At 45.6% G+C, this 27,483-nt stretch overlaps 1 protein-coding gene across 3 annotated transcripts in view; it reads right to left on the reverse strand.

Annotated features, from left to right (window-relative positions):
* SYVN1 (synoviolin 1) overlaps nt 1–27,483 on the reverse strand; it is a 1,102,750-nt gene that overhangs the window by 693,266 nt on the left and 382,001 nt on the right. For all 3 annotated transcript variants that reach the window (XM_044075840.1, XM_044075842.1, XM_044075841.1), the window contains exon 5: nt 12,997–13,045. In XM_044075840.1, coding sequence (XP_043931775.1) covers nt 12,997–13,045 — 49 coding nt within the window. The remainder of the gene's footprint in view (nt 1–12,996; nt 13,046–27,483) is intronic.

Genomic DNA, 27,483 nt, shown 5'->3' on the forward strand with positions numbered 1-27,483 from the left:
CCAACCTGATAACGTCGGAAATAAAATCAGAAAACCATCACTTAACCAACTTTGAATGACCACATCGACCACGCGGCGGTACCCTGACCGGCGCCGCGCCCTCCACGCGCAACATACACTGACGCATTTACATTCTTCAAATTCAGGCCGACTGGCGTCGGTCATGCGACAGTACGGATTGACGCACTGGCGTCTAGCGGTATACGCCATGACCGATCGTGCACTGCAGCATCATGGTGTTTAGAATGGATAGATCGAGGATGGGGCGCCAGGTGCCTTCTTTGCAGTAGAAGCCTTGGCCTATCTGTTCTGCAGGAATGTGCTCTACTGCCCTCAAAGAAAGCAGGGAATGGATTTGCTTTTGAGCCTCTGCCCACTGATTTGGTGGTAGACCTGGGAACCCTTTTGGGGGAGAAAGGGTGTGATAGGAGAATTTGTATCCCTGAGACACAATGTTCAGAACCCATTGGTCCTTGGTAATGGTGGCCCAGGTGCTTGAGTGAAAGGAGAGTTTTCCTCCTAAGGGCAAGAGAAGGTGGACAGAGGGGAGGTCGGGAGGAGATGAGTCATTGTGAGCTCTTTCCATAAGGAGGTGGATTAGAACTATCTGGTTTTGAAGTGGAGATAGTCCACTACTTAAATCTCTGCATTCACTGAGGCTGCTGTCTGGGGGTCTGCTTCCACAGGGCCTAGGCTGGGCCTGCTTTCTCGGAGTAGGAAAGGACCAGTGCTTGGAGGGACAATGCCTGCTGAACATAGGGGCTGGACCTGTAGGAAATCCTTTACTGTTTGCATAGATTTTCCTTTTTCTTCCATCTTTTTTAAGAACTCTTCTGCCTTAGTGCCAAATATGTTAACTTTGTGCAGGGGGGCATCCAACAATTTAGATCTGACATGGTCTGGCAGGGGTTGCTCCTTAAGCCAAGCATATCTTCTAATGACAAATCCAGTGACTGCTGCTCTGCAAGAAGCTTCTAGGGCATCAAAACCGCAGAGCAAAGTGTGTTTAGTTACTTGACTTGCAGAATGCATTAAGTCTTCTGAATCCTTAGATTCTGCACAAGCAGGAAAGGTAGACAATTTTTGTTTAAGGAGTTCCAAAGTTGCTGATATTTAAGCATATGGAGCTGACAATTTAGTGCCCTTATAGTAAGAGTAGCTGAGGTGTATACTTTTTTACCTCATCTGTCCAATGCTCAGGAATCCATGTCTGAGGGGGTGGGATTCTTAGCAGAGGTTGCTTTAATCCTTTTAGGCCCTTGAGAAATGACCTCAGGGTCAGCTATAGGATTTTTAAAAAAGATATTTGTGTGAGGCAGGGGATTCTGTAGTACCTGTCTGGTTTCCTGGGAGCAGGAGGTAAGGTGTCAAGAGTCCAGCTGGATTCAAGGAAAACATCATCCACCACACCCAGGACTGGGGGGATGGCCAAGGGTCTGTGTTGCGGAAGGTCTAGGAATTCCCTGAATCTCTTTTTAAACTGAAGGTAGTCCTGACTCCCCCATTGGAAATGCTCCCTTAAAGTATGCTGGGTTTCCCCAAAGGAAAAATCCTCTGAGGGAGAGGATGAAGGAATGGAGTCCTCTGCATCAGAATCCTCATAAGTGGAGAGGGGTTGCATGCCTTCATGGTCAGATGCATCAGATTCATCTGAGCCTTGTTCAGACAAAACTACTGAGGACAGATCTCTTCCTTTTCTAGCTCGGCTTCCCCTGATCAGCATGATAAGGTCTTCTGCCATTTTGAGCATTTGAGACTTGAGGCAAGGTAGCAGGCGCCTGAGAGTGGGTAGTTGGTTTCTTGGGTGTGGTTCGTACCCTGGGCCTAAGGAACTTGGCAGTTTTTGAAAAAAAATGGTAGTCGCGAATGAAGATGTCGGTTTCTGTGGTGCGAAGGACTTCCTTGGAAGCTGGTGCCTACTTTGCGGCTCTGGACCCATCCAAAGTAGAGAAGACTGCAAGATCCTTCGACGAAAGGTTTTGCAGCATACCGGACTCAGAATGGGTCTCGGTAGCAGCCTGCGAATCAACTGAAGCGGGCACCAGGGGCTGCAAAAGTGCCTCACTGAGTACAGGAGGATTGACGACTAGGTTAATGGAAGCGTTGTTGGTAGGTTTGGACCTGTGTGGTCTGTCTCTGTCTTTATCTTTACGTTTTTTAGAAGATCTGCTGTCAGATGGCTTACCGAAGCCATATCAGAATTAGAGGACTGTAAATGAAAATATTTGGCTAGCATAAGGGCCCAACGATGGATAGTTCTGGCGTTAAAGCACAGAAGTGACAACAGGGGGCATCGTGGTCTGGGCCTAGACAAGTGATGCAGTAAGAGTAAAAGTCTCGGTGTGGAATTTGCTTTCCACAGGCGAGGCAATTATTAACTTTTTCTGAGATCAGTTAGTGCAAGAAAAAAGGCTCCCCAATGGGGTACTTAGCTTTAGAAGACTTCAACTTCAATTCAGAAATGAAAACTCAAGTAGTGGTCGATCAGCACTCGTGCAAACTGCTTCGGGCTCCACGGCAAGAAAGACTGATGTAATGGCATCGGCTGTCTTACTTTATACCACTGATGACTTGATGTCAGTCCTCAAGCGACAGCAACCGACACAGAAATACTAAGTCTTTGGTATTCGGGACAGCTGAGGGTTACCCTGGCAGGGATAACACAAATGTGATGACTGCAACAGTGAAACATGAAGAAAGTACAGTTGTGTACACTTACCATAAATGTAGATGTTCGAGTGTCTTCACTGTTGCAGTCATGACTGTAGGGTTTTCCCCTTCCGGCAGGCAGTCCTCGGTCGGCCAGAATCCCAAAGTCTGGGTCCAGCGTCGGCTGTTCAACCATGCTCCCTGACGTCAGAGCGCCAGGAGTACAAAGCTGACAGCCGACGCCATGGTCTCCAGTTTTTCTTGCACCAGATGTCAGGAGTTCCAAAATGAGTAAGGTCCCATAACCTTTGCAAATACACCTCAAAAGAATGGTGAGAAAGGAAACCAAACAAAGGTAAAAATAAGACGGGACAGGAGGGAGGGAAACCCAGACTGCAACAGTGAAGACACTCGAACATCTACATTTATGGTAAGTGTACACAACTGTACTATGTTCATCGTGTTTCACTGTTGCAGTCATGACTGTAGGGTAGAATCCCAAAGCAGAGTGAAAGGGAGGTGGTCATAAAGTAGAAGGGGTGGCTAAAAGGCCCTGCAAGACTGCAGAAGCAAAGCCTGCCCAAGACTTAGAGTAGAGAGGTAGATTGTAGTGCTTTGAAAAAGTATGCACTGAACTCCAAGTTGCAGCTTCCAAAATGTCTTTGGTAGGAACTCCCCTGAGGAAGGCAGCTGAAGTGGCAGCAGCTCTGGTGGAATGAGTCTGTATACTCCCTGGGATTTGCTTTCCATGGTGTGAATAACAAAATCTAATTCCATGAGCAATCCATTTAGAAATGGTCTGTTTTGAAATGGCTTTACCTTGAGAACTTGAAGCATAAGAAACAAACAATTGCTCTGATTTCCTGGTGTGGTTGGTTCTGTCCAGGTAAAAACGTAGTTGTCTGTGTACATCCAAGGAATGTAAGATCCTTTCCCCTTTATTTTGAGGAGTGGGGAAAAGGGCTGGCAAGTGAATAGTTTGATTTAAAGCCACTTTGGAAACCACCTTAGGCATGAATGTAGGATTAGTCCTTAAAGAAACCCTGTCTTGATGAAAAATAATATAAGGTTCCACAGCCATAAGAGCTTGCAACTCAAACTCTCCTGGCAGAGGTCAGAACTAACAGGATGGCTGTTTTCCAAGATAAAAACCTGATGTCAGAAGAGGCAGCAGGCTCAAAAGGAGGTAAGGTGAGTTTTTCCAAAACATAGTTGAGATCCCAAGCAGGAATGGGAGGAGATCTAGGAGGTCTTAAGTTCTTAGCTCCTCTGAGAAACTGTCTCATGAGCTGGTGGGAAAAGATTGGAGGGTCTGTATTATAATGAGCGGAAATAGCAGAGGCATGTAACTTAATGGAAGAGAAAGAGAGACCCTTATGTAAGAGATCTGTCAGATAAAGTAAAATCAAAGGAATGCTAGGAAGAAGAGGATCAGAATCCTGAGCCTGCATCCAGGAACAAAATCTTTTCCATTTTCCTGCATAAGATTTTCTAGTGCTAGGACATCTGGCTTCTAAAATGACATCCATAACCTGCTTGGGTAGGAGAGAATGAATCAAAGACCCTGGATTAACCAGGCCGCCAGGCTGAGAGTTCTGACATGGGAGTGTAGAACCTGACCGTGATGTTGGGACAGAAGGTTCGGAGTCTGAGATAAAACCCAAGGGGGCTCCAGACATAGGTTTTTTAGAGTTTGGTACCAAAACTGTAGAGGCCAATTGGGGGCCAGCAAGATTATCATCTTGGGCTTGTCCTGTTTTATCTTTAATAATACCCGTGGAAGAAGAGGAAGAGGCGGAAAGGCATATCCCGAGAGGTTTCTCCAACTGAATGATAGGGCATCCACTTTCCAAGCTTCTTTGTGGAAAGTCCTGGTGTAAAAATTCTGTAGTTGATGACTGAGATGGGATGCAAAGATGTCTATGTGAGGACATCCCCAGACTGCTGTTATCATCCTGAATATTTCGGTGTCCAGCATCCACTCATGTGGATCCGAAAGGTTTCTGCTCAGACTGTCTGCCTGGAAGTTTTGCTTTCCTGGTAGAAACTGAGCTTGAAGGTCCAGATTGCAAGCTAGAGCTGTGTTCCATAGATTCATGGCTAGTCTGCAAAGGGGGTAGGAATGAGATCCCCCTTGCTTGTTTATGTACCACATAACTGTGGTGTTGTCGGTTCATATCAGTAGTTGTCCTGATTGTAGAAGATTCCTGAAGGCCCACAGAGCTTTCTGAACAGCTAACATTTCCTTTAAATTGATATGTAGGTGCTCCTGATCCTTTGTCTAAAGGCCCTGCATACAGTTGCCCTGAAAATGGGCTCCCCATGCATAATCTGAGGCATCCGTGGTTAGTATCTGAGTGGCAGGAGGCAGACAGAAGGGTTTTCCTTTGTTAAGAGTACATGCCTTGGACCACCAAAGGAATTCCTTTTGAAGACAAGGCAGGACGGAGATCAGTATGTCTAAACTGTGGCAATGCTGAGACCATACACTTTTTAGGTACCACTGTATTTTCCTCACATGTAGTCTTGCATATGGTACGAGAAGGATGCAGGAGGCCATGTAACCCAAAGCCTGCAGGAATTTCCTTGCAGATAGCCGAGTTAAAGTTGCCAAGGTTTTGAAAGTTGAAGCCAGCTGTAATTGTTTTTCGTATGTCAGAAATGCCATCTGGGTTGTTGTGTTTAGAAGAGCACCCAGAAAAGTTATCTGTTGCGAGGGTGTCAAATTTGACTTTTTTATGTTGACAGTGAATCCCAGGAACTTGAGAAGTTTCTGAACAAATTCTAGATGCTGGAGTAAGACATCCTTGCTGTCTGCCTGAATAAGACAATTGTCCAGATAAGGGTAAATTTGAATTCCCTTCAGTCTGCAATAAGCTACTACTGGAGCCAGGCACTTGGTGAAGACCCTGGGCGCAGTAGACAATCCAAAGGGCAGCGCAGAGAATTGATAATGTCTCAATCCGGCTTTGAACCTGAGGTATTTTCTGCACTCCTGCCTGATGGGAATGTGTAAATATGCCTCTTTTAAATCCAAAGTCACCATCCATGCATTTTTGGTCAGCATTGGAAGTAGCTGCTGTAGAGTAAGCATCTTGAATTTTGGTATTTCTAGAAAAGTGTTCAAGACTGACAGATCCAGAATGGGTCTCCATGAATTTTGCTTCCTGGGGACTAGAAAGAGCCTTGAGTAAAAACCTTGTCCCATCTCTGAAAGTGGAACTAGTTATATGGCTTTCATAGCCAAAAGAGCTTCCACCTGGTTTAAGGCCTCTGTCCATTGATGTTTTGGAAGATCTGGCCATCTGCTTGGCCTTGGTAGGGTATGAAAATGGAATTTGTAACCTCTTAAAACCACATCCAGAGCCCACTTGTCTTGGGTTATAGGAGTCCAATTTTGGTGAAAAAGTGAAAGTTTTCCTCCGAGAGGGGCTTCCAGGCAAGAAGTTCCTGCAGCCCAACAGAGGGAGTCATTGAGTCTGTTTCCTATGGGTTTGCGACCTGTCCTCTCCCCCTCTAGTGGTGGAAGCAGTCCACTGTCTTGGTCTATAAGAGGCTTGTGTTTGATGCCTTCTTTGGGAGCGTCTGTATCTACCCCTCTGAGGCCTGTCTGTATTGGGAAAGGACCAATTTTTAGTAGGCCAATTCCTGCTAAATCTGGGTGGCTGTACTTGCATGGATTTCGCCTTGTCCTCCATCTTTTTAATCACCTCTTCAGCTTTAGATCCAAACAAAACATTATGCTGAACAGGAGCATCCAATAATTTAGCTTTTACTTGATCTGGCAAATTTTGTTCCTTTAACCATGCATGCCTTCTAATGACTGTGCCAGAGGCAGCAGCCCTACAAGAAGTTTCCAAGGCATGAAATCCACAGTGTAAACGATGCTTCCCAACTTGTTCAGTGGCATGCATTAAGTCATGTAATTCCTTATCATCTGCACAGGCGGAAATGGAAGTAAGCTTTTGTTTTAAAACAGACAGGAGAAATTGCTGGTATTTCAGCATATGAAACTGACAGTTTAAAGCCCTAATGGATAAAGTAGCAGAAGTGTACACTTTTTTTGCCCCATCTTTCTAAAGATCTGGAATCCTTCTCAGTGGGAATGGGGTTTTTAGCAGAAGCAGCCTTAACTCCCTGAGGACCCTGAGAAATGGTTTCAGGGTCAGCAGTAGGGTTCTTGTATAAAAACTGGAGGGAATCAGGAACCCTGTAATATCTGTCAGGCTTAACCGGAGCAGGAGGAAAAGAGTCAGGGGTTAAGTTAGCCTCCGAAAAAGCATCATCCACAATATCCAAAACAGGAGGAATAGCCAGGGGTCTATGTTGGGGGAGAAGAAGAAAATCCCTTAGTCTTTTCTTAGATTCCGAATACTCCTGTCCTTCCCAGTGGAAATGTTCCCTCATTTCATGCAAAGTTTCCCCAAAAGAGAAATCCTCAGGGGGAGAAGCTGAAGGAATGGATTCCTCAGCATCAGAATCCTCATAAGGAGGGAAAGAATATTCCTGGTCAGAAGAAGAAACTGAAGAAACAGAAGCCTGATCAGAGGAGTCATAATAAACTTCCTGCCTTGGCCTTTTATCTGGAGGGGGATGAGAATCCCTAATCATAGTAAGTAAATCCTCCGAAATCTTAAGTAACTGTTTCTGTGACTTGGGAGCTGGATCAGAAGAGGCCTGTGTTGCAGTCTTTGATTTGGAAAGAGGCTTTGCCTTTATCAGAAGCTGAGTAGCCTTGAAAACCCCTTCGGAAGCCGGTACCTGCACAACGGCTCCGGACCCATCCGAAGGAGCATTGTCCGAAGGTCCTTCAATTGAAATATTCAAAGGCCTAGATGGCTCCTCGTGGGAGTCCGTTTCGGCCATCGGTTCTGAAATGGCCGACGACAGGGGCTGCAAAAGCGCCTCACTGACAGCCGAACCTGAAGCTGGCTCTGCTTGTGCGATATCGTCAGATTTGGACCTCGGAGGCCTGTCTTTGTCCTTGCGTCGTTTGTGAACTCCGGTAGCTGGAACTGTATTCTACGACATTTTGTAATTAAAACGCCTACCGAAGTAATGAAATACAAAATCATACCTTCGTTTAATTGTATGTTGATTAAATCTAGCACAAAACCGACAACTAGCTACGTCGTGGTCAGGGCCTAAGCAAGGAATACAGTAAGAATGAAAATCCTTATGAGGTATTTGCTTCCCACATGAAATACAATTATTAACACTTTTTCTGACATCGGACTGGAGCAAGAAAAAAGTTTCCCCAACGGGGTACTTAGCTTTGAGTAGGAGAATAAAATCTTCAGACTGAAGTTTTGTTCAAAAAAGATTGTCAGGAGTCAGCCGACCGGCACTTGCGAACTGCTATCACCGCACGGCAAGAAAGACTGGAGATCATGGCGTCGGCTGTCAGCTTTGTACTCCTGGCGCTCTGACGTCAGGGAGCATGGTTGAACAGCCGACGCCGGACCCAGACTTTGGGATTCTGGCCGACCGAGGACTGCCTGCCGGGCAGGGGAGAACCCTACAGTCATGACTGCAACAGTGAAACACGATGAACGTCATCTATCTTTGCCCATCCCAGCCTTGCCAATAAGAAAAATTTTTCTTCCCTTTATGTAAGCTCATATCAAACATCTGCATATATACAGTACGCTAACATCCAAACAGTCACTGACTTGTACTTAAATTTTGTAAGTGTAGCACTGTAATTGTGGGGTACACCATCTTTCACTACCTGAAGCAGTTACTTAGGTACTGCTGGCTGAATAAGAGAACGGAAGTAAAGGAGATAAAACAACTGATCATGAATCAAACCCCACTTCTGAAGTATCCCACTACCAACAACACTGGGTCAAAGGGAAAAAAAAAGTCTCATTTGTCACCCATGCCCAACAGTGGCCTTGACACCACTGCATCTCTGAGTACATACAAGTCTAACAAATTAAAAAGAAAAAAAAACTTTACAGCAGAAATTTTTGTCCGTCTGTTATGATGAGGTTAATATATTGACAGCTGGATGCCAAACAATTCCAGTCTGCCAATGTTTTTGACAATTTTCAATAATCTTATCTTACGTTCACAACTAAATGTTATCGTCCTTGCTGCTTTATGGTGCATGTAATTAATTTAGGACTAAAGAATCACAACTTTGCTTTATCTTATCTGCTTTACTGCCATTTTCTTGCCACCTTATCTGGATTCAAAATATATTAGATTGTTCTTATCCTTGACTACTCCATCTCTGAGTAATGTTTTCTGTTGGAAATAGAAGTGATAAAGTTCCTGAGTCTGCTCCACAGTCATTTTTTGTGAAATCACTGAATCATCATCCAACAAGCATTTATGTGAGACTGCTGATCAGCTAACAGATTGCTCTGAAGCAAATACTCAGGTTGGGCCACTGCTGTAGTCACCTTAATGTTGTTCTATTTGATGAAACTGGTGCTGCCGTTTTTCTTTCTGAACCTAGATGCCATGCTCTTGCTTATAACTTAAGCAAAACAGAAGGGTTTTCTTACTATTTTGACAAATGCTGGTTGAAGACTAGGTTACTATCTACACAAGTAGTTGCCAGATCCCTGACTAGTGACTCAACTTTTTAGTTTTTTTTTTTTTTTTTTTTTGATGACAGTTACACCTGGTGTGGCAGACTTTCTGAAAAGTACTATAATGCATTTCTTGGTACTGAGTTTTAAGTCAAGGCTTTGGCACCAAGCGTTTGTCCGTATTAGACATACATGAAGGGTGTTCTCATCTGGCAGGGGATTCAATGACTGCTCCCAGTTCTGAAATCATTTGCAAACTTGTTTAGCCACAGACCTGTGACACTGGCTTTGATCTCAAAGAAGTAGATATTAAAGAAGAGTGGGTCTCACACATAGCCCTGGGGAACTCCACTGGTGTCCAGACTTCTTGAGGTAGCCTCACTGACTCTAATCTCTTAGGTCCCATCAGTTAGCCAGCTAGTTATCCAGTGTGTTATAAGAGGGTTTACACCTAGTTCTGAGAGTCTGGTGACAATGCCCAAGTGAGGTATTGTATCAAATGCCTTGGCTAGATATAGGCAAGCATTATGCACCATTTTCCCCTCATCCATTGACTTAGTGAACTCTTCAAAGTTGAGATTCAGTAAGCATGACCTTTTTTTCACATCCAGTGTCTGGTGGTCTCCAATTGCCTTGTTGATAACATCCATGTTATTTCTTTTGATGGCTTTGCAAGTAAGACTAGTCAGACTAATGGTTCAGTAGTTTCCAGGATCTGCTGAAAGTCTCCTTTATGAAGGATTATGGCCATTATAGTTCTGCATTCATGTAGCAAAAACCCTGTTTTAAGACAATAGTTAAATAATGACTCCAGGTGTCCTGATAAGTTGTACTTCAGCCTATATGGGAGGGAACGTGGGATGTTATCAGGGTCCAGTGAGGATATGTTCTTAGCTTTAGCTACTGCAGCCAGAACATAACCTCTTCAACTATAACTAGGAAGCATGTCGGGGGTATTTTTGGGAGGATGGTTGGAGTGAGATGGGATAAAGTAGGAACAAACAGGTTCACTACATCATGAGACTCAGCACATGTGGCACCATTAACCAACTGGTTCAACACATTGCTGAGGTTTCTGACATAGTTGTAGGCTGCCTTATGGTTATCTTTCACCTGGGAGGCAATCTTAACCTCAAAGCTGGCTTCGCTTGACCTAATTAGCCCTCTTACCTATTTACTTTGATGAGTTTTTATCTTAATGGGAATTACCCTTCCCAATTTTTGACATAATTTTTCTTTTTGGTGTATATCCTGTTTAACTTGGGATGCCACCAGGGCAGTTTGTTTCTCGGGCTAGTTCTCGGTTTAATTCTGCTAAGTACAACAGTCTTTATGCAGCCATGGTCACAGTTGCACTGAGTTCGACAGCAATTCAGTATAGGCTGCAGTGTTTATGGGGTCTGTAGGGGCACTCCATGTTGACAAACCATCACTTAAGAACAGGTAATTTGCCATAGAATAGTTCCTAACCGTTACCATTTTTTAATGGGATTACGGAGTTGCTTTTGACTTCAAAGGAGACAGCTTCAAAGGAGACAGCTTTATGGTCAGACCTTGCCAGGGAGGACAAAAAATTAAGGGGGTGCAGGATCTCCCACATTTGAGAGCACAAAGTGTAGTATGATGGGGTCTCTAGTGGGCATGTTCACTATTTGGTCAAGGGCATTTGTATTTACAAAGTCCAAGAATCTCTGTGCTTGTAGATTTCAGGCCTTGTAGGATTGCCATGCTACAGAGGAGCAATTCAAATCTCCTATGTGTAGGGTGTTTAGCTGGATGATAAGTGTTGGCATTAGAAGCAAGTATGTATTTGGAACTTTTTGGGGCATGGAGGGTGACCTCTACCGGGCTAGCATATGGTACTGGATTTTGTCTAAAGTGATATGCACACAGAGGTACTCCAGCATGTCATCCTGTTTGACCTCCACCTTTAGCCTCGTCTGTGGAGTTACTGGTCTAAAAAGAGGAGAAGGCACTAAAACCTTACACTGCCGATGTACCCTCTGACAGTTTAAAACAATGTCTCAGTAACTGCACAGGTGTCTACATTCTCAAGTGTGAGGACAGTCTGGAGTGTAGTTTTTTTACTTAGGTTCAATGCATTGAGAACTAACACCTTAAGATTAATTTGAATTGATTTTGCTACGTTGGCAGGTTTGTCAATTCGGCACGGACTTTAAAAAAAAAAAAAAAAGTGTGGGGGGTGGGGGGGGGGTGAAGTTTAGTCAGTATTTGAAAGCCTAGAGTGGAAAGGTGCAGACCATCCTTGGCAAAGCAAAGCAGTCTGTTGATCATGTCCTCCCAAGCTGACAAAAACTGGATCCCCTTAGAATGACACCAGAAAGACAGACAGTTGTTGAAATAAATCATTTTTTACTCATACTGTGTATAAGCAGTGGTGGTGCAGCGATTAGCATTGTCGCCTCACAGCAAGAGGTTCTCCAGTTCGATTCTCAGCTGGAGCGCCTTCTGTGTGGAGTCTGCATGTCCTCCTCGCAGTTGAGTGATGTTTAAAGACATGCAGGTAGGTGTGTGTGTGAATGGGTGTGCCTTCATTGAAGGTTGGGCGTCGAGCTGGCACCTTGGCACTTTCGGTATTTTATTTAGGAGGTAACCAAACTAAATATTTAACTTTGATAACAAAGACATACTTCATGATCCACCACTGACCGATATGGAACAATGGAAAGACTGTATGTGAATTTTAACCCTAAAGTGGTCAGATACAGTTGGTAGTGAAGAGAAGGGGGTCAGGGCATTGTAGTGTTATTCTTATAGTCTGGTCTATACTTAATTGTTTTGCTGTTTGTGTTTCATAAGAGAACAAAATCTATATTGTTCTCCCTTACAGTCATCATGACTTGCATACACTTGGCAGAAATGCAGCCAGATATGCAACTAAGGCAATACAACATTCATACCATAGTAGCTACAGTCATTTCACAGGCTGTGCCTATACCTTCAAACTGATACTCTGAAGACACATGCCATGCAAAGTTTTAACTTAAAAAAAACTGTAGGTCTCCCATGATACATAGAAATGACTACCCTTTACTACTGTAAACCCTGCACCACTCACAGAAGAGAGTGGATACATTTTTATTTGTCCTTTGATCTTGGTAAGTTTACTACAATTGTGGCAAACAAGGTTCACCCTTCTGGTTTACACAGTTTACAAGTCTCATTATAGAGCTCCAACAGTATGCCATGCTTACACTACACTAAACAAACCGCAAGGAGCCTAAGACAGCTTGAAAAGCCAATCAGCAAGGTAGTTACATTGCAATAATGAAAAGACTGAAGACACCACTGATGCAGCAGTTAGCACTGCTACATGCCTCAAGAGTACCTGGGTCCACCAGCTCAGCTCTCAGACACTAATTCCATACAAATAGTGTTCTGCATCTTCTATATGTGCATGCAAGTTTTTGCCAAGTGCTCCAGTTACTACAGATAAACTGGCAATTGGTTGTGATCTTCCAAACTGCCTGCAGGTGTATATGCCGTGTACACAGCAACAGGATGGCATCTTGCTCAAGATTAATTTTTTTCTGCCTTGTATTCTCAAAGTGCAGGGAAAGGCTTCTGTTCCCTTTGATCCAGGACTGAATAACTGCAGTGGAATATATTCCCAACTATAAAAACACCCCAACTTATTGTGCATACTGTTCAATTCTTTTGACATTTTTCACCTGCTACAGTGGACATCAATCCTCCATCATACAGTTAGTAAAGTCTGCTCATTTATGAAGCAACATATGTGCACATCCTTTTAATACTCATGCTGATACTGCAAAATACTCACCAACAACACGAAAATGAAACAACCAGGATATATTTGGACTTCGTTCCATCTAAAAAAAAAAAAAAGTGTAAAAAATGTACATTATACATATTGACATGCTCATCAATTTACAACATAAACAGTTTGCATGGCTTCCTAGAGTATTAAGTGTAAGAGGGATACTTGGATTTTGTAACAGTTGCTGTTCTGTAAATGAGGAAAAAAGAACATGATCAAGGCACTAACAGAAAATGCTCACAGGAGGAAGTACTACGGCTGTCAAATAGAAATTTACTTTTTTCACAATCAATTGGTTCTTCCAGACAGAACTCCACCTAAAGTGTTTTTACTTCAAAAACAGGAACAATGAAGTAGTCAATTACCAATGAACAGTAAGCAGCACACCTTGCAACCAGTGGTTAAAGGACAGCCCTAGAAATTCAGTCCTGCTCTCAGACTGTGCTTCAAGTTTATTACTTTTCAAAGGGAATTCCACAGTCAAAGTTGAATTCCACACTTGGCCCAGTAAACTCCTGTACAACTACGAGCCAGTTAAGAGGATATTTGCTTTGAAAAAGTAAATTTCTTGTTCATTTTAAGAACTGTATGACTAACCGATGCCTTTGGCAGTATTTTACTTCAGACTGCGAATTTCTGCATTGATGACCCTAATAATAAACACAGAACTGTGAATATACTGAGAAAACAGTGAACGTGCCAACAGTAGAATCACTTGTTACATGAACACAACAATGAGAGATCCAAATATGCTAGCACCAATAAGTGTCAGTGGCATGCCCCTATCATCCAGGGAATTACAGATTACTATCCTAGGCCGTATGCAACACCTCAGCCAGTAGAATCTATTTTTTTTTTTTTTTTTTTTTAACATTAAACAGAAAGGGGAAGGTAGATTTTTTTAACATTAAACAAAAAGGTAAAGGCAGATTTTTATTTTTTAGTTGGGGGGAGCAGCTAGGAGGGCATCCTCACTACAGCAGTGATACTAGCCTCTGTCAACTGCAGTGGTAAATCTCAGCTGTACTGTATTCAACTTCAGGATCACTGCTGCAAGCAGTATTTATGAAGCATGGAAATAGTGCCAAAGCAGTGCTACCCATGATGTTAGTAGTATGGCAGAAGAGCAAGCACATCCTGTAGAATTGTCAGTGCAAAACCTGCCCTAATTCTAAGAGGCATCAAACTTGTAACGCTTGTAATGATACGTACAAAAGTCCAGGTAAACATCACACATCCCTTGTGAAGAAAACTTCTGAAAAATGCAGCAGATGTTTTAGCAGAATGAGCTTTCACTTTACAGTCTACAGAGATCTGCCAAGGTGACCATAAATGATCCTATTAGCAAACCAATTTTGCAATACTTGCTGACATACTCCACCTAATTTACTTTGTCTAAATTAAATAAAAAGTTGACCTGTTGTTCATTCCATAACCCTGGCCAAAGTCATCTAAATTTTGGACACATCAGAAGTCCTAATACTTTCCTAGCAAACAAGAGAGCCACAAGGAAAACAATTTGTATGAAAAAGAAATTCTATGTTACATTTCCAAGGGGTAGCATCATCATCTCCAAAACATGGATGGCTTCAGATGAAATACCACCTTGGGAAAGAGATTAGCTACTGGGAGTGAAGATCACAGAACACAAGCAGATATAGGAAATCAGTGGAGTATGAAGGACAGATAAGACAGCTCTGATCAAAAGAGGAAGCTTAAGTAACCAAAAACCTGTTGAACTTAAAATAATTTCTTAGGCAAGCTTTGATTAGATATGCAGCAACAGGAAGATCATTTGAGTTTGACAGAGTATAATTTCCTAACAAAGAGGCTCCCTAGCGGATATAAAGCTCATGTACAGTCTTGTATCACACAACTCCCTGTATGTAATCATGAACCTATCATCCAACTTGAGGACATTTATAATTATGCATATTGAAGTTCCCTTAAAAAGGCTTAAAGGGAAGCAATGTACTGGAAACACTGATGGGCTTTACTTTTTTTTCCTGGAAAAGTTGGGAGAAAGTAAAAATACGTAAAGAACTTAAATGTAATGGCAAATGTTCAAGCATAGTCAATGCTGCAGTAGTAACCCCTGAGGCGTCTGTAGCAGATAACCCTAATTCCAGAGCTTTGCACACAATTCCCCTCCCCTCCCCTCACTAGGTAGATGTGATGTCCATGACTATGGGATGTGAACACATTCCTTGCATAAAACAGGAGTCTGAATGCACTATCCTTGGATCTTTTTTGTGCATGTAACAGAGATAAGGAACACCCTATCTCCTGGGTTCACTCATATCCAAGCAGGACCTACTATAGCTCAATCACTGTGTATTAATGCCATACAAAAGAAAAGGACCATGGAAATCTGGGCTCCCATAAATCCATCCAGACCCGAGGAGGCTTAAAGGCCCTGCAACAAGGGAAGATGTGGATATGTGGAAGAAAAGGGCACTAGGAATACACTCCATTCCCAAGATGCCACAAGGGGACGAAGGGAGTGAAACATGACTGCAACAGAGATCCTACTCAAACTACTATTAATGGACGTATCTTACATAACTGTACTACGTTCAGCATATGGATCACCACTGCAGTAGTAATAACAACTAAGATGACTTTTGGCCTTTACTAGAATTGAGTGGAGGTTACTTATCAGTAATAGTTTGCGGTACACATAAAATGACTGTAGTAAATCCAGCACTGCTTTTGGAGGTGACGTGCAACTTGTAGTGCTTTGAGGAGCTGCAAACTGAGGACTAAGTTGTTGTCTACTATAGCTTGTTTACTCACCTCTTTTAAAAGGGCTATTCCATTTTTAATGCATAATTTTACGTGCCCTCTAGCTTTTGTCATCAGGTGAACCGCAAAAGAAAATACAATGTACCAGCCACTTTGGAGAGGGTCTGTTTGGAAACTGGCTTTTCTTTTACTTGCAAAAATTAAATAGTTGATCAGAGCCTCTTACATGTTTTGCTGCACCCACACAATATCTCATTTGCCGACAGACATCTAATAAATGCAAGATTAATTCTGCACTAATTTGTGGATCTGGAAAGAACACTGATAACTGGACAGACTAGTTCATAGACATTTATGTGGCTTCCACAGCCACAATTTTAGGATTTGCATGAATGCTAACTGTCCTTGTAAAAAAACAGAAATAATGCCTTGCACAGTGTCTGTAGCTCAAAAAGCTTTAGTTAATATGATAAAGCAAAACTTTTAGTTATGTACTTACCATAACTTCAGATGTTTGGGATCCATCTCGCCTACATTCTGTACTGATGGGCTCGGAGCCGATCCTCGTCTCCGACTCGGCACGCTATGCTATAGAGAGAAGCCTCTTATTGGCTGAGCTATTCTCTATCCCAGGATGCACCACCACTAATCCCCCAGATCTTGTTTGTCCGCATTCATGCACACACACACAACTGTTTTATAACATTGCCAGATGTTTCAAGATGAAACAATAGAATTCGGACCGTCCGATCTCTTCTGATCTCCAAGGCAGGGGGAAGGAGGGTGGGTTATTAGGAATGTAGGCGAGATGGATCCCAAACATCTAAAGTTATGGTAAGTACATAACTAAAAGATGTTATGTGATCCTATCTCGCCTACATTCTGTACTGATGGGACAGCGTCCCTAGCACCTAATTCCTGGGTGTCTCACTGGAAAACACTCCTGAGCACTGTGGAACCAAATTAAGCTCGCCCCCGAGATGCCACATCCAATTTGTAGTGGGAAATGAAGGTGTGAGGGGAAGACCACGTAGCCGCAGCACAAATGTCACTAATGGCAAGCTTAGAATGGAATGCTATTGAAGTAGCCATAGCTCTTGTAGAGTGAGCTTTGACAGAAGTTGTAAGCTCTTTATTAGAAGAGGAATAAGCCTGACTAATACAGTCCCTGATCCATTTGGCAATAGTGACCTTTGTGATGGCTTTGCCCAATTTATTATCCGAAAAGGACACAAACAACTGATCTGATTTCCGTGTTTGTTGGGTCCTGTCTAAATAAAAACGCAATTGCCTATGAACATCCAATGTGTGGAAGATGTATTCTGCTTTGTTTGAGTACTTTGGAAAGAAAACTGGAAGTTCTAATGACTGTTGCAGGCAAAAACTGGAACAAACTTTAGGGACAAAAGATGGATCAGGCCTGAGGGATACTCTATCTTTGTGAAAAACCAGGTACGGTGGCTTGACAGACAGAGCTTGAAGTTCTGAAACTCTTCTGGCAGAAGTAATAGTGACCAGAAAGGCGGTTTTCCAAGAAAGAAATTTCAAATCACATGTTGCTGCCGGTTCAAAGGGGGAGGAGGTTAAGGCACGTAACACCACATCTAGATCCCACGGAGGAGCAGGATGAGAAATTGGAGGTCGTAAAAGCACAGCACCTTTCATGAAGGTTTTACACAATCTGTTGCTCATTAAAGGTGGGTTTGAAGATTCATGGAAATTGGAAATAGCTGCCAATTGGACCTTGATGGTAGAGACTGAAGAACCTTGATTAAAAAGGGAAGTCAGAAATTTCAGGACTTCCGATACCGGAACAGTGACGGGATCCAGACCCCGGAGTTGAGCCCAAATAGCAAATCTCTTCCATTTGCTAGTATACAATTTCTTAGTGGCAGACTTGTGGGCCGAGGATAAGATATGTATGACTTCCGGGTCTAAGGTATGATTCCTGACTATAGTCGGAAGAGGAGGAGCCAAGCTGTTAACTTCAAAGTGTGAAGGGACTGATGGAGTTGTCCCGACTGATGAATTAATAGGTCTGGGATCTGATCCAGGAACCATGGACCGTTCAGTGCATATTTCCGAAGATAGGGGAACCATACCTGACGAGGCCAGTAAGGGGCAACTAAAATCATTTTGCTCCCCAAGTGAGACGCCTTTTGGATCACTCTGGGAAGGAGGGGAACTGGAGGGAAGGCGTATAGCAAGCCAGTGGGCCAAGGATGGGCTAATGCATCCATAGGACTCTCCCCCGGAGCTGGAGTGAGAGAGAAGAACTTTCTGCACTTCGCGTTCAGCGGGGTTGCGAAAAGATCACAACAAGGAGTTCCCCATCTGCTGAAGATCTGAGTTGTCACTGCATGGTTCAGAGACCACTCGTGAGGAGAGAGAATAGTTCTGCTTAGCCTGTCGGCTATCACACTGGACTTGCCAGGGATATGAGTCGCCACTAGAGAACGTTTGGTCACCACTGCCCATTCCCAAACTCTCATGGCCTCTCTGCAAAGGGGGTAGGATCTAGTCCCTCCCTGCTTGTTCAGGTACCAGACTACTGACATGTTGTCGGAGTGGACGGCAATTACGCCCTGAGGGAGGTAATCGTGAAGGGCTTGTAGAGACAGAAACACCGCCCTCATTTCTAAAATGTTGATATGAAGGAGGCTCTCTTCTGAATGCCATTTGCCTTGGACTGACCTGCCCAGGGAATGAACCACCCCCCCACCCCATCTGGGAGGCGTCCGTAGTCAAAGTGGCCACAGGAGGAGGTGGAACAAAGGGTCGTCCCTGATCCAGATTGAAGGGCACCAGCCACCAGCGAAGGTCCCGTTTGCAGATTTCCGTGATCCGTATGAGGTGGCTGAGAGGGAGATCCTGAAAGGACCACTGTGTCGAAAGGAGCCACTGAAGAATTCTCATATGCAGTCTTGCTAAGGGGACTAGAAGAACAGTGGCCGACATAGAGCCCAATAGCTGCAGGACCATCCTCGCTGGAGCTTTGGATCTGAGAATCATGGCTCGGACGAAACCGAGACACTCACGGTTTGCTTAACCGTGGTTTTGGCCGAAACCGCGGACCGTGAGTGTCGGTCTTTTTCTTTGCGTTTTTTAACAATTTGAGTAGTCGGAGGATCCGACGGCATAATGTACACAAAATCTGAGCCGAAAAACTGTTCAGCAAACTCCGACCGACGTCTAAGCGTTCGTCGGTTGAAGGAAGCACAGGCTAAACAGGCTGCTACGTCGTGGTCTGGGCCTAAACAAGGTAAGCAGTAAGAGTGGAAATCTTTATGAGGTATTTGTTTCCCACAAGTTAAACAGTTATTTACTTTTCTGACATCGGCTGAGGCAAGAAAGAGTCCCCAACGGGTACTTAGCTTTTAGAAGTCTTGGTAGTATTCGGTAGTAGTAATCTCTGGATCTGACCGACCGGCACTTGCGAACAGCTTCTGCTTCGGGCGCCACGCGGCAAGAAAGACTGAGGAAAATGGCGTCGGCTGATGCCTTTATACCTGAAGACCAGCAGAGATGACGTCGGGTGAAGTGCGACACCAGCCGAGGCCAGACCCAGACTTTGGAATCCGGCCGACCGAAGGGCTGCCTGACGACAGGACAACCCATTTGTTATGACTGCAGATGCATCCTTGAAGGACATCAGTGGCCGACAGAGCCCAATAGCTGCAGGACCATCCTCGCTGGAGCTTTGGATCTGAGAATCATGGCACGGACTTGAGCCTGTATAGTTTGTATCCTTTCTGTCGGAAGATAGACCCGCATAAGGTTTGAGTCTATCTCTACTCCGATGAACCTTATGCGCTGAGATGGCAGCAACACAGACTTTGGCCAATTGAAGGTGATTCCAAGGGAAGTGCCCAGTGATATTGTGGCTTGTAGGTTCTGCAATAGTAGACGCCTGGAGGTGGCAGTTAGGAGCCAGTCGTCCAGATACAGAAACACCTGGAATCCTAGACTCCTCAGGTGAGCAGTCATGACCGCCAAACATTTGGTGAACACCCTGGGGGCTGTGGTGAGACCAAAGGGCAGTGCGCAGAACTGAAAATGGCCGTCTCCCAGGCTGAAGCGCAAATGTCTCCTGGGCGCCTGATCTACCAGGATGTGGTAATAGGCGTCCTTGAGATCTATGGAGCACATCCAAACACCTTTCTCCAGCAGTGGGAGAATGGATTGTAAGGTGACCATTCGGAACTTGGACTTTTTGACTGATCGATTTAGGATGCTGAGATCCAAAATGGGCCTCAAGTCCCCGGTCTTTTTTGTCACCAAAAAGAACCTTGAGTAAGTCCCTAATCCGATCTGGTCTGCGGGGACCGGTTGGATGACTCCTTTTTGAAGCAGCTTTGAGACTTCTAAGGCTGCGATTTCCCGTTGACTGGGTGGCGGGTCCGGGATTTTCTTGGACGGCGGTGGGGAGTGAGAAAAGGGGATGGCGTAACCTCCGGCGATGATTCGAAGCACCCATCGGTCCTGAGTGATATCCTCCCAGGCTTTTAGGTGCCTCAAAAAATGACCCCTGACTGGCTCCGGAGCTGCACAGTCAGGCAATCCTTCAGGGATTGTGGAAGGCTGAAGAGCCACGAAAGGACTCGCGGTCTCCAGTTTTGTGGGGGCCTCTGCCGCCTCTGGGACGGCGTCTTCCAGAAAAATTTCCCCCTCCTCTGCCTCTAGAAGGGGGATCGTCCTGCTGCGAAGGGTAAGACTTCTGGGATTTACGGAACCACATTTTCCCTCCTCTTTTAGCCTTGGGATAAGGCCGAAAGGGAGTGGAAAATCGTGCCCCTACGGCAGTCAGTGTCTTACCTTCTTGCTCGCAGCGGGTCAATGTGTCCTTTACCTTGGGTCCAAACAAAGAGGACCCATCAAAGGGAGCGTCGGCAAAGGAAGACTTAAAGGCTTCCGCAAAATGACACAGGCGGAGCCAGGCTTGCCTCCGTAGAGCAACACCCATACCCGCCGCTCTACTCGCCCCCTCGGCTGCATATGAAATGAGCCTCATGGACGAGTTTGATATCGATGACAGCGTAGCCAACTGAGAGCCAACCGTCTGGGCCAGCTGCTCAGGTAGGTTACCCAAGAGGGTATCTGAAAGCTCTTTGATCAGATCCCTCTGAAATCTAGTAAAGTGCGTTAAATAGTTCAGGGACCTTAAAGGTAAAGGCCGCTGAACTGAGGGTGCGCTTCCCGTACCGATCCATGCTCCTAGACTCCTTATTAGGAGGATGGACGGACGTCGAAGCCTCTGCTACATCCTGTTGGGTAGCAGATGCCACCACCAAGGCATCTACAGCCACACCTTTGGTCAAAAACTCCTTCTCTGGGGGTGCTGATAAGAACTTATTTGGGCGAGCAGGCACCGGTTCCACAGAGTCTGGATGTTCCCACGCCCTTCGACAGATCAAATCTAGGAGCTCGTCGAAGGGCGGAGACACCCAGGAGGCGGAGGGCTGAGCCCCAAAGGCCTTGAGGAACACCGACTCATCAGCGGAAGGGGGTTTGGAATGCCAGCCGCCTCGTTGTTTGAGGGCTTCCAAGATGTCTACAAAGGAGACATCATCAGAGGACTTAGGAGACCCCCTCCGCATCATCAAGATCAGTGTCCGACGTGAGAGACTCATCGGGGGAGTCGACGTGCTTCCTCTTGCACAGTCTTTTCCTTGGGGGTTCCTCCGAAGAAGCTTCAGAGGGACCTCCAGGAGGGGGGGAACCCCCACTGGGGGTGACCTCAGGCCCCGGGGCTCCGCTGTCTAGGGACAGGGGGACTACCAAAGACCCAGTCTCCGTATGTAGGGAAGATGCTGGTGAGACCGTGGAGGTAGCCAAAGAAGATTTGGCCAAAGCACTCCTCATGGCCCTGAAGGCCGGACCGCCAGAGTCCTGGGAAGGTCCAACCCCCATGGCCACAACAGTAGACGGTACCCCCGCAGCCGACGCACCGAGAGGAAGGCTCGGAACCGAAAACATCGGTCCCGAAGCGCCCCCCCCAGGGCCGACTGAGGAGGTCCGTGTACCGAACTCCGACTCGAGAGCCGGGGTTGGAGTAAGGGTCGGAGCCGACCCGAAAACCACCATCGGCTCCACCAGCACCGGCTCCAATGGTGCCGAGGCTGTTGGAGGAGGAACCAGAACTACAGGGTGGGCCATCGGCTCCGAAGCAGAATGGGCTGGAGCCAAAACTAATTTCTGGAATACAAGAGACTGAAACAGTCTTAGGAGCACCCTGTCGATGTCCGAATCCGACATCTTGGAAGATCGAGAGGAAACCGACCGGGTCCGAACCGACTTCTCCATCGGCTCCGAAGGACTGGGGGACCGGCTCCAAATAGACTCTACCAGTATCGGTGCCGAGGGAGATTCCAAAACAATTTCCCTCGGTGCCGAGGAGGGCTTCGGCGCCGAAGGGGAAGAGTCTGAGCCGGCAACCCTTATCGGCTCCAAAATCAGTGGAGCCAATGAAGGTGACCCGCCTCTCGAAGCCCCAGCCATCGGCTCCGAAACCAGAGGAGGCGAGACTGGAGGCATCGAGGCAGACCATTCCGCCCTCGGCTCTGAAGTCCGTGGAGCCGATGGAGAAGCCTGCCTAGATTTCTTAGAGGTCGGTTCCGACGGACTGGTCGGAGCTGACGATTTCTTTTTCTTAGCTGGAGAGGAAAAGGAAGATAAGGCCTCCTCGAAGGAGGGTTTAATCAGCCCTTTCAAGATCAATTTATTCTTCCTCTCTTGGAGGACCCTAGAGGAAAAAGCGTGACACACGCTGCAGGACTCCTGCGGATGTTTGGCGCCCAAACAGTACACGCATAATGAGTGATCATCGGTGATGGACATTTTATAGTTGCATCTCATGCACTTTTTAAATCCTGAGGGTCTATGCTTTTTTGACATAATGCCTGAAAACTACTCAGTATATCAGTAGAAAAAAACACAATATATGTCACTTAAGATTTAACAAGAATAAACCTTTTTTTTTTTTTTTTAAAACAAAAAGAACACACAAAGGTTTCAACCACAAAAAACACCAAAAAGGAGGGCCAAGAACCCTCTAACTTAAACAGGTACTTGACCTCTCTAAAAAAGGTAGACTCACTAAGAATAGGGGAAGGCCCCTCTAACTTAAACGGAAACCTTTCCCTGTTCAATCACACAAATTTTACCACAAAAAATATAATCAAACACACTGATACACAACGATAGCTGTTAAAACAGCTTTTGGGTAAGAATAAAGAATTTCCTGACAGAAAAACTTTGTGAAAAAACAACACTTAGCTCAGCCAAGTTCAAGACCACGTCCTAGCTTGTAAGCGGCAAACGAGATCTGGGGGATTAGTGGTGGTGCATCCTGGGATAGAGAATAGCTCAGCCAATAAGAGGCTTCGCTCTATAGCATAGCGTGCCGAGTCGGAGCCGAGGATCGGCTCCGAGCCCATCAGTACAGAATGTAGGCGAGATAGGATCACATAACATCAGTTGCTTTCCACATCAAAAACTCAATGGATTCCACTGCCTTCCACATCAAGAACTCAAGGGATGCCACTATTGCTGGTTCAAAAGGAGCTTGTGACACTTCTAAGACAAAATATAAGTCGCACAGAGAAATAACATCCTTTCTTGGTGGTCTCAAATGCACTGCACACTTGATAAATTATTTGATTGATATTAAAGATGTTAGTAGGGGAACCACAGTCACGTGAGCTATAATGTCTGAAAGATATACCCTCCGCTGTGGCATAGGCCTGCTTTAAGCTTTACAAATCTGACAAGTAATCAAGGGCATGGAAGCGGACAAGTGGCAGCAGTGTCAAAATACCCATATCAGTGTCTCCCACAGATTGTGGTGTGTCAGAGAACCCTTCAGCTAAGTCACAAGGTCTACGTGCTGAGGCAGAATCAAGAAGTTACGTACTCACCATAACGTTCGATGTATGTAGTCCATCTTGCCTCACACATTCTTATCCATGGGTTCAGAGCCGAATGTCGGCTCTGACTCAGCCATACTTTTAGCTCAAAGTCTTTCTATTGGCTGGGCTAAGATGGTACCCCATGCTACATTGCTCTCTATCTCCAGATCTAGTTTGCTGCGAGCACCAGCACTCATTCTCCATGCATAACACCTAAGGAAGGAAGAACAAACCAGGAATGAAGGGAACTCTGAAACCAGGCCTAACCTCCAGATCCTCCAGGATGGGGGAAGGTGGGGGGGGGGTAAGTAATATGTGAGGCGAGATGGACTACATGCATCGAACGTTATGGTGAGTACATAACTTCTTGATGTTATGTAGTCCAATCTCGCCTACATTCTTACCCGTGGGACAGCGTCCCCAGCACCTAAATCCTGGGAGGCTCAGTGGAAAATACTCCTGAGCACTGTGGAACCAAAGGAAGACCTGCCTCTAGATACCACATCTAACTTGTAATGAGTAACAAAGGTGTGAGGAGATGCCCAAGTAGCCGCAGCACAAATATCATCCATAGACAATCTAGCCTGAAAAGCTGCAGATGTAGATACAGACCTGGTAAAGTGAGCATTCACCCGGAATGGTAAATCTCTTCTCCCTGAAGTATAAATGAAAGAAATACAACTGGAAATCCACCTGGACAATGTGACTTTGGAAACAGGAGACCAAATTCTGTTCTCCGAAAATGAAACAACTGATCAGATTTTCTGAGGTCCTTCATTCTGTGCAAATAAAATCGTAATTGTCTGTGCACATCCAACTGATGAAATTTGAATTCTGCCTTGTTTGAGAACTGAGGAAAAAACACTGGCAATTCAATGGATTGGTTAAGGTTACTAACTGACGCTACTTTGGGAAGAAAGGAAGGATTCGGTCTGAGAGAAAACCTGTCCTTATGAAAAATCAAATAAGGAGGTTTGATTGATAAAGCTTGAAGCTCCGAAATGCGTCTGGCTGATGTGATGGCTACCAAAAAGACAGTCTTCCAAGTTAAGAATTTTAAATCACAAGTGGCTTCAAGCTCAAAGGGGAGTGAAGTAAGACCCTGTAGAACAAAGTTTAAGTCCCAAGGCATAACAGGTTTAGAGACAGGAGGACGAAGCAACAAAGTGCCCTTCAGGAAAGCCTTAGAGAGTCTATGTGCCATTACGCTAGGTTCATCTGCGACATGAAAGGTAGAAATCACCAACTGGACTTTAATGGCTGCGGCAGCTGAACCCTGGTTGAAAAGCATAGAAAGGAACTCCAATACTGACGAGATTGGAGCTGTGTAAGGGTCAATCTTTTTGGCATGTGCCCAGATGGAAAACCTCTTCCATTTGCTGTAATAAATCTTCCTGGTCGAAGGCTTATGAGAGGAAGATAGAATATGAACCACCTCCGGCGAAAATTGGTGAAGCCTAACTAATGATGGAAGTGGAGTAGCCAGGCTTTAAAACGGAGGGTCCGAAGAGATGGATGGAGCTGCCCTGACATGTGAGTCAGTAAGTCTGGTTGTGGGTCCAGAATCCAAGGAGCATCCATGAGATTAGGGATGGAGAAAGGGGAACCATATTTGACAAGGCCAGTGTGGAGCAATCAGATTCATTTTGTTTTCCAAGGATTGCGCTTTCTAAATAACCTTTGACAGCAAGGGAACCTGAGGGAAGGCATATAGTAGACCGGAGGGCCAATCGTGGACTAGAGCGTCCCTGGGTGACTCCCCCTGAAGGGGGATAAGGATGAAGTAGCTGCTGCATTTGGCACTGAGGGGGCTGGCAAAAAGGTCGCAGCAAGGCTGACTCCACAACGGAAAATCTGCTCCGCAACTTGACAGTTTAGGGACCACTCATGAGGCATCAGAATAGCTCTGATTAGCCTGTCTACGATCACACTGGACTTCCCCGGAATGTGCATTACTACCACAAAACGTTGGGAAGACACTGCACACTGCCACACTCGCAAGACCCCTCTGCAAAGGGGATACGACTTGGTTCCTCCCTGTTTGTTCAGATACAATACCACCAACATATTTTCTGAGCGGACTGCAATAGTCCTGAAAGGAAGAAAGCTCTGAAGTGCTTGCAACGTTAGTAGCACTGCTCTCATCTCCAGAACATTGATATGCAGATGCTTCTCGTGCTCTTGCCATGTGCCTTGGACTGTCCTGCCTAGATAATGCCCCCCCACCCCATCTGGGAGGCATCCGTGGTCACCGTGGCAATCGGAGGCGAAGGAACGAAGGGCTTTCCCGCATTGAGGTTGTCTGTGTGAAGCCACCAACTGAGATCCTGTTTGACCTGTCTGAGTAGAAAAGGGTGAGAAAGTGGAAGACGTTGAAGAAACCATTGGGTGAAGAGTAGACACTGAAGGAGCCTCATATGTAACCTTGCCAGGGGGAGTAACATAACCGTAGCAGCCATCGTCCCTAACAATTGGAGGACCAATCTTGCCTTCACTCTTCTCAGAGGGAGCAAGGCGTAAACTTGTTGTTGTAGGACTTTGAATCTTTCCTGTGGTAGAAATGCCCGCATGAGGACAGTGTCTAATTCAGCACCTATAAAAGTGACACGTTGCGAGGGCAACAAGGCAGATTTTTCCCAGTTCAAGGTGATGCCCAACTGTTGACATAGGTTGATAGCAGCATCTCTGGTCTGAAGTAGCAGATGCCTGGTGGTGGCAGTAAGGAGCCAGTCGTCCAGGTATGGAAACACTTGGAATCCCTGACATCTCAAGTGAGCAGTCACCACTGCCATGCATTTGGTAAACACCCTGGGGGCTGTTTGAGACCAAAGGGCAGGGCTTGAAACTGAAAGTGACTGGCTCCCAGCCAGAAGCGTAGGTGACTTCTGGATGCCCTGTCCATCTTTATGTGGTAGTAAGCATCCTTGAGGTCGATGGAGCACATCCACACTTCTTTTCCCAACAATGGGAGAATAGACTGCAATGTGACCATTCGGAACTTGGACTTTTGCACATGGGTGTTCAATCGGCCAAGATCCAAAATGGATCTCAGGTCCCCTGTCCTTTTCGGCACCAAAAAGAATCCGGAGTAAGTACCTAATCTGATCTGGTCTGAGGGGACATGTTGGATGGCTCCTTTTTCTAGCAGCTTTGAAACTTCTGAAGCTGCAGAATCCCTTTGACTGGGAACATCCGGGATTTTCTTGACTGGAGAGGGATTTGACGAGAAGGGAATGACATATCCTCCGGAAATTATTCGTAGAACCCATTGGTCCAGGGTGATATCTTGCCAGGCCTCTGGGTATAATGAGATTCGACCCCCGACTGGCTCTGGAAACTCACAGTCGGGCCTCCCATCAGGAGCGGTGGTAGGGAGAACCACAAAAGGAATCACAGTCTCCCGAGTTGCGAGGGCCTCCTCTGCCCCTAGGGAGGCGTCTACCTGAATAACCATCCCCTCCCCTGCCTCTGGAGGGGGCTTACCTTGTGCACCGTGAAAAAGCCTCTGTGATTTCTTGAACCACATCTTTCCACCCCTCTTGGCCTTGGGATAAGGCATAGAGGGAAGGGAAAACCGGACTCCTACGGCAGACAGAGTTTTTCCCTCTTGCTCGCACCTAGTGAGAGTGTCTTTCACCTTGGTTCCGAACAAAGAGGAACCATCAAACGGGGCGTCGGTGAATGAAGACTTGAAGGCCTCCAAGAAATGACAAAGGCACATCCAGGCCCATCTCCCAAGCGCGACTCCTGAACTTGCTACCCTACTCGCTATCCTGGCTGCTTGGGAGATCAGCCTCATGGAGGAGTTCGCAATAGAATTGAGGGTAGATATCTCAGC

Source organism: Protopterus annectens, chromosome 6.part1, assembly GCF_019279795.1.
Source record: "Protopterus annectens isolate FY-2018-M chromosome 6.part1, PAN1.0, whole genome shotgun sequence".
In the NCBI taxonomy this organism is placed as follows: Eukaryota; Metazoa; Chordata; order Ceratodontiformes; family Protopteridae; genus Protopterus; species Protopterus annectens.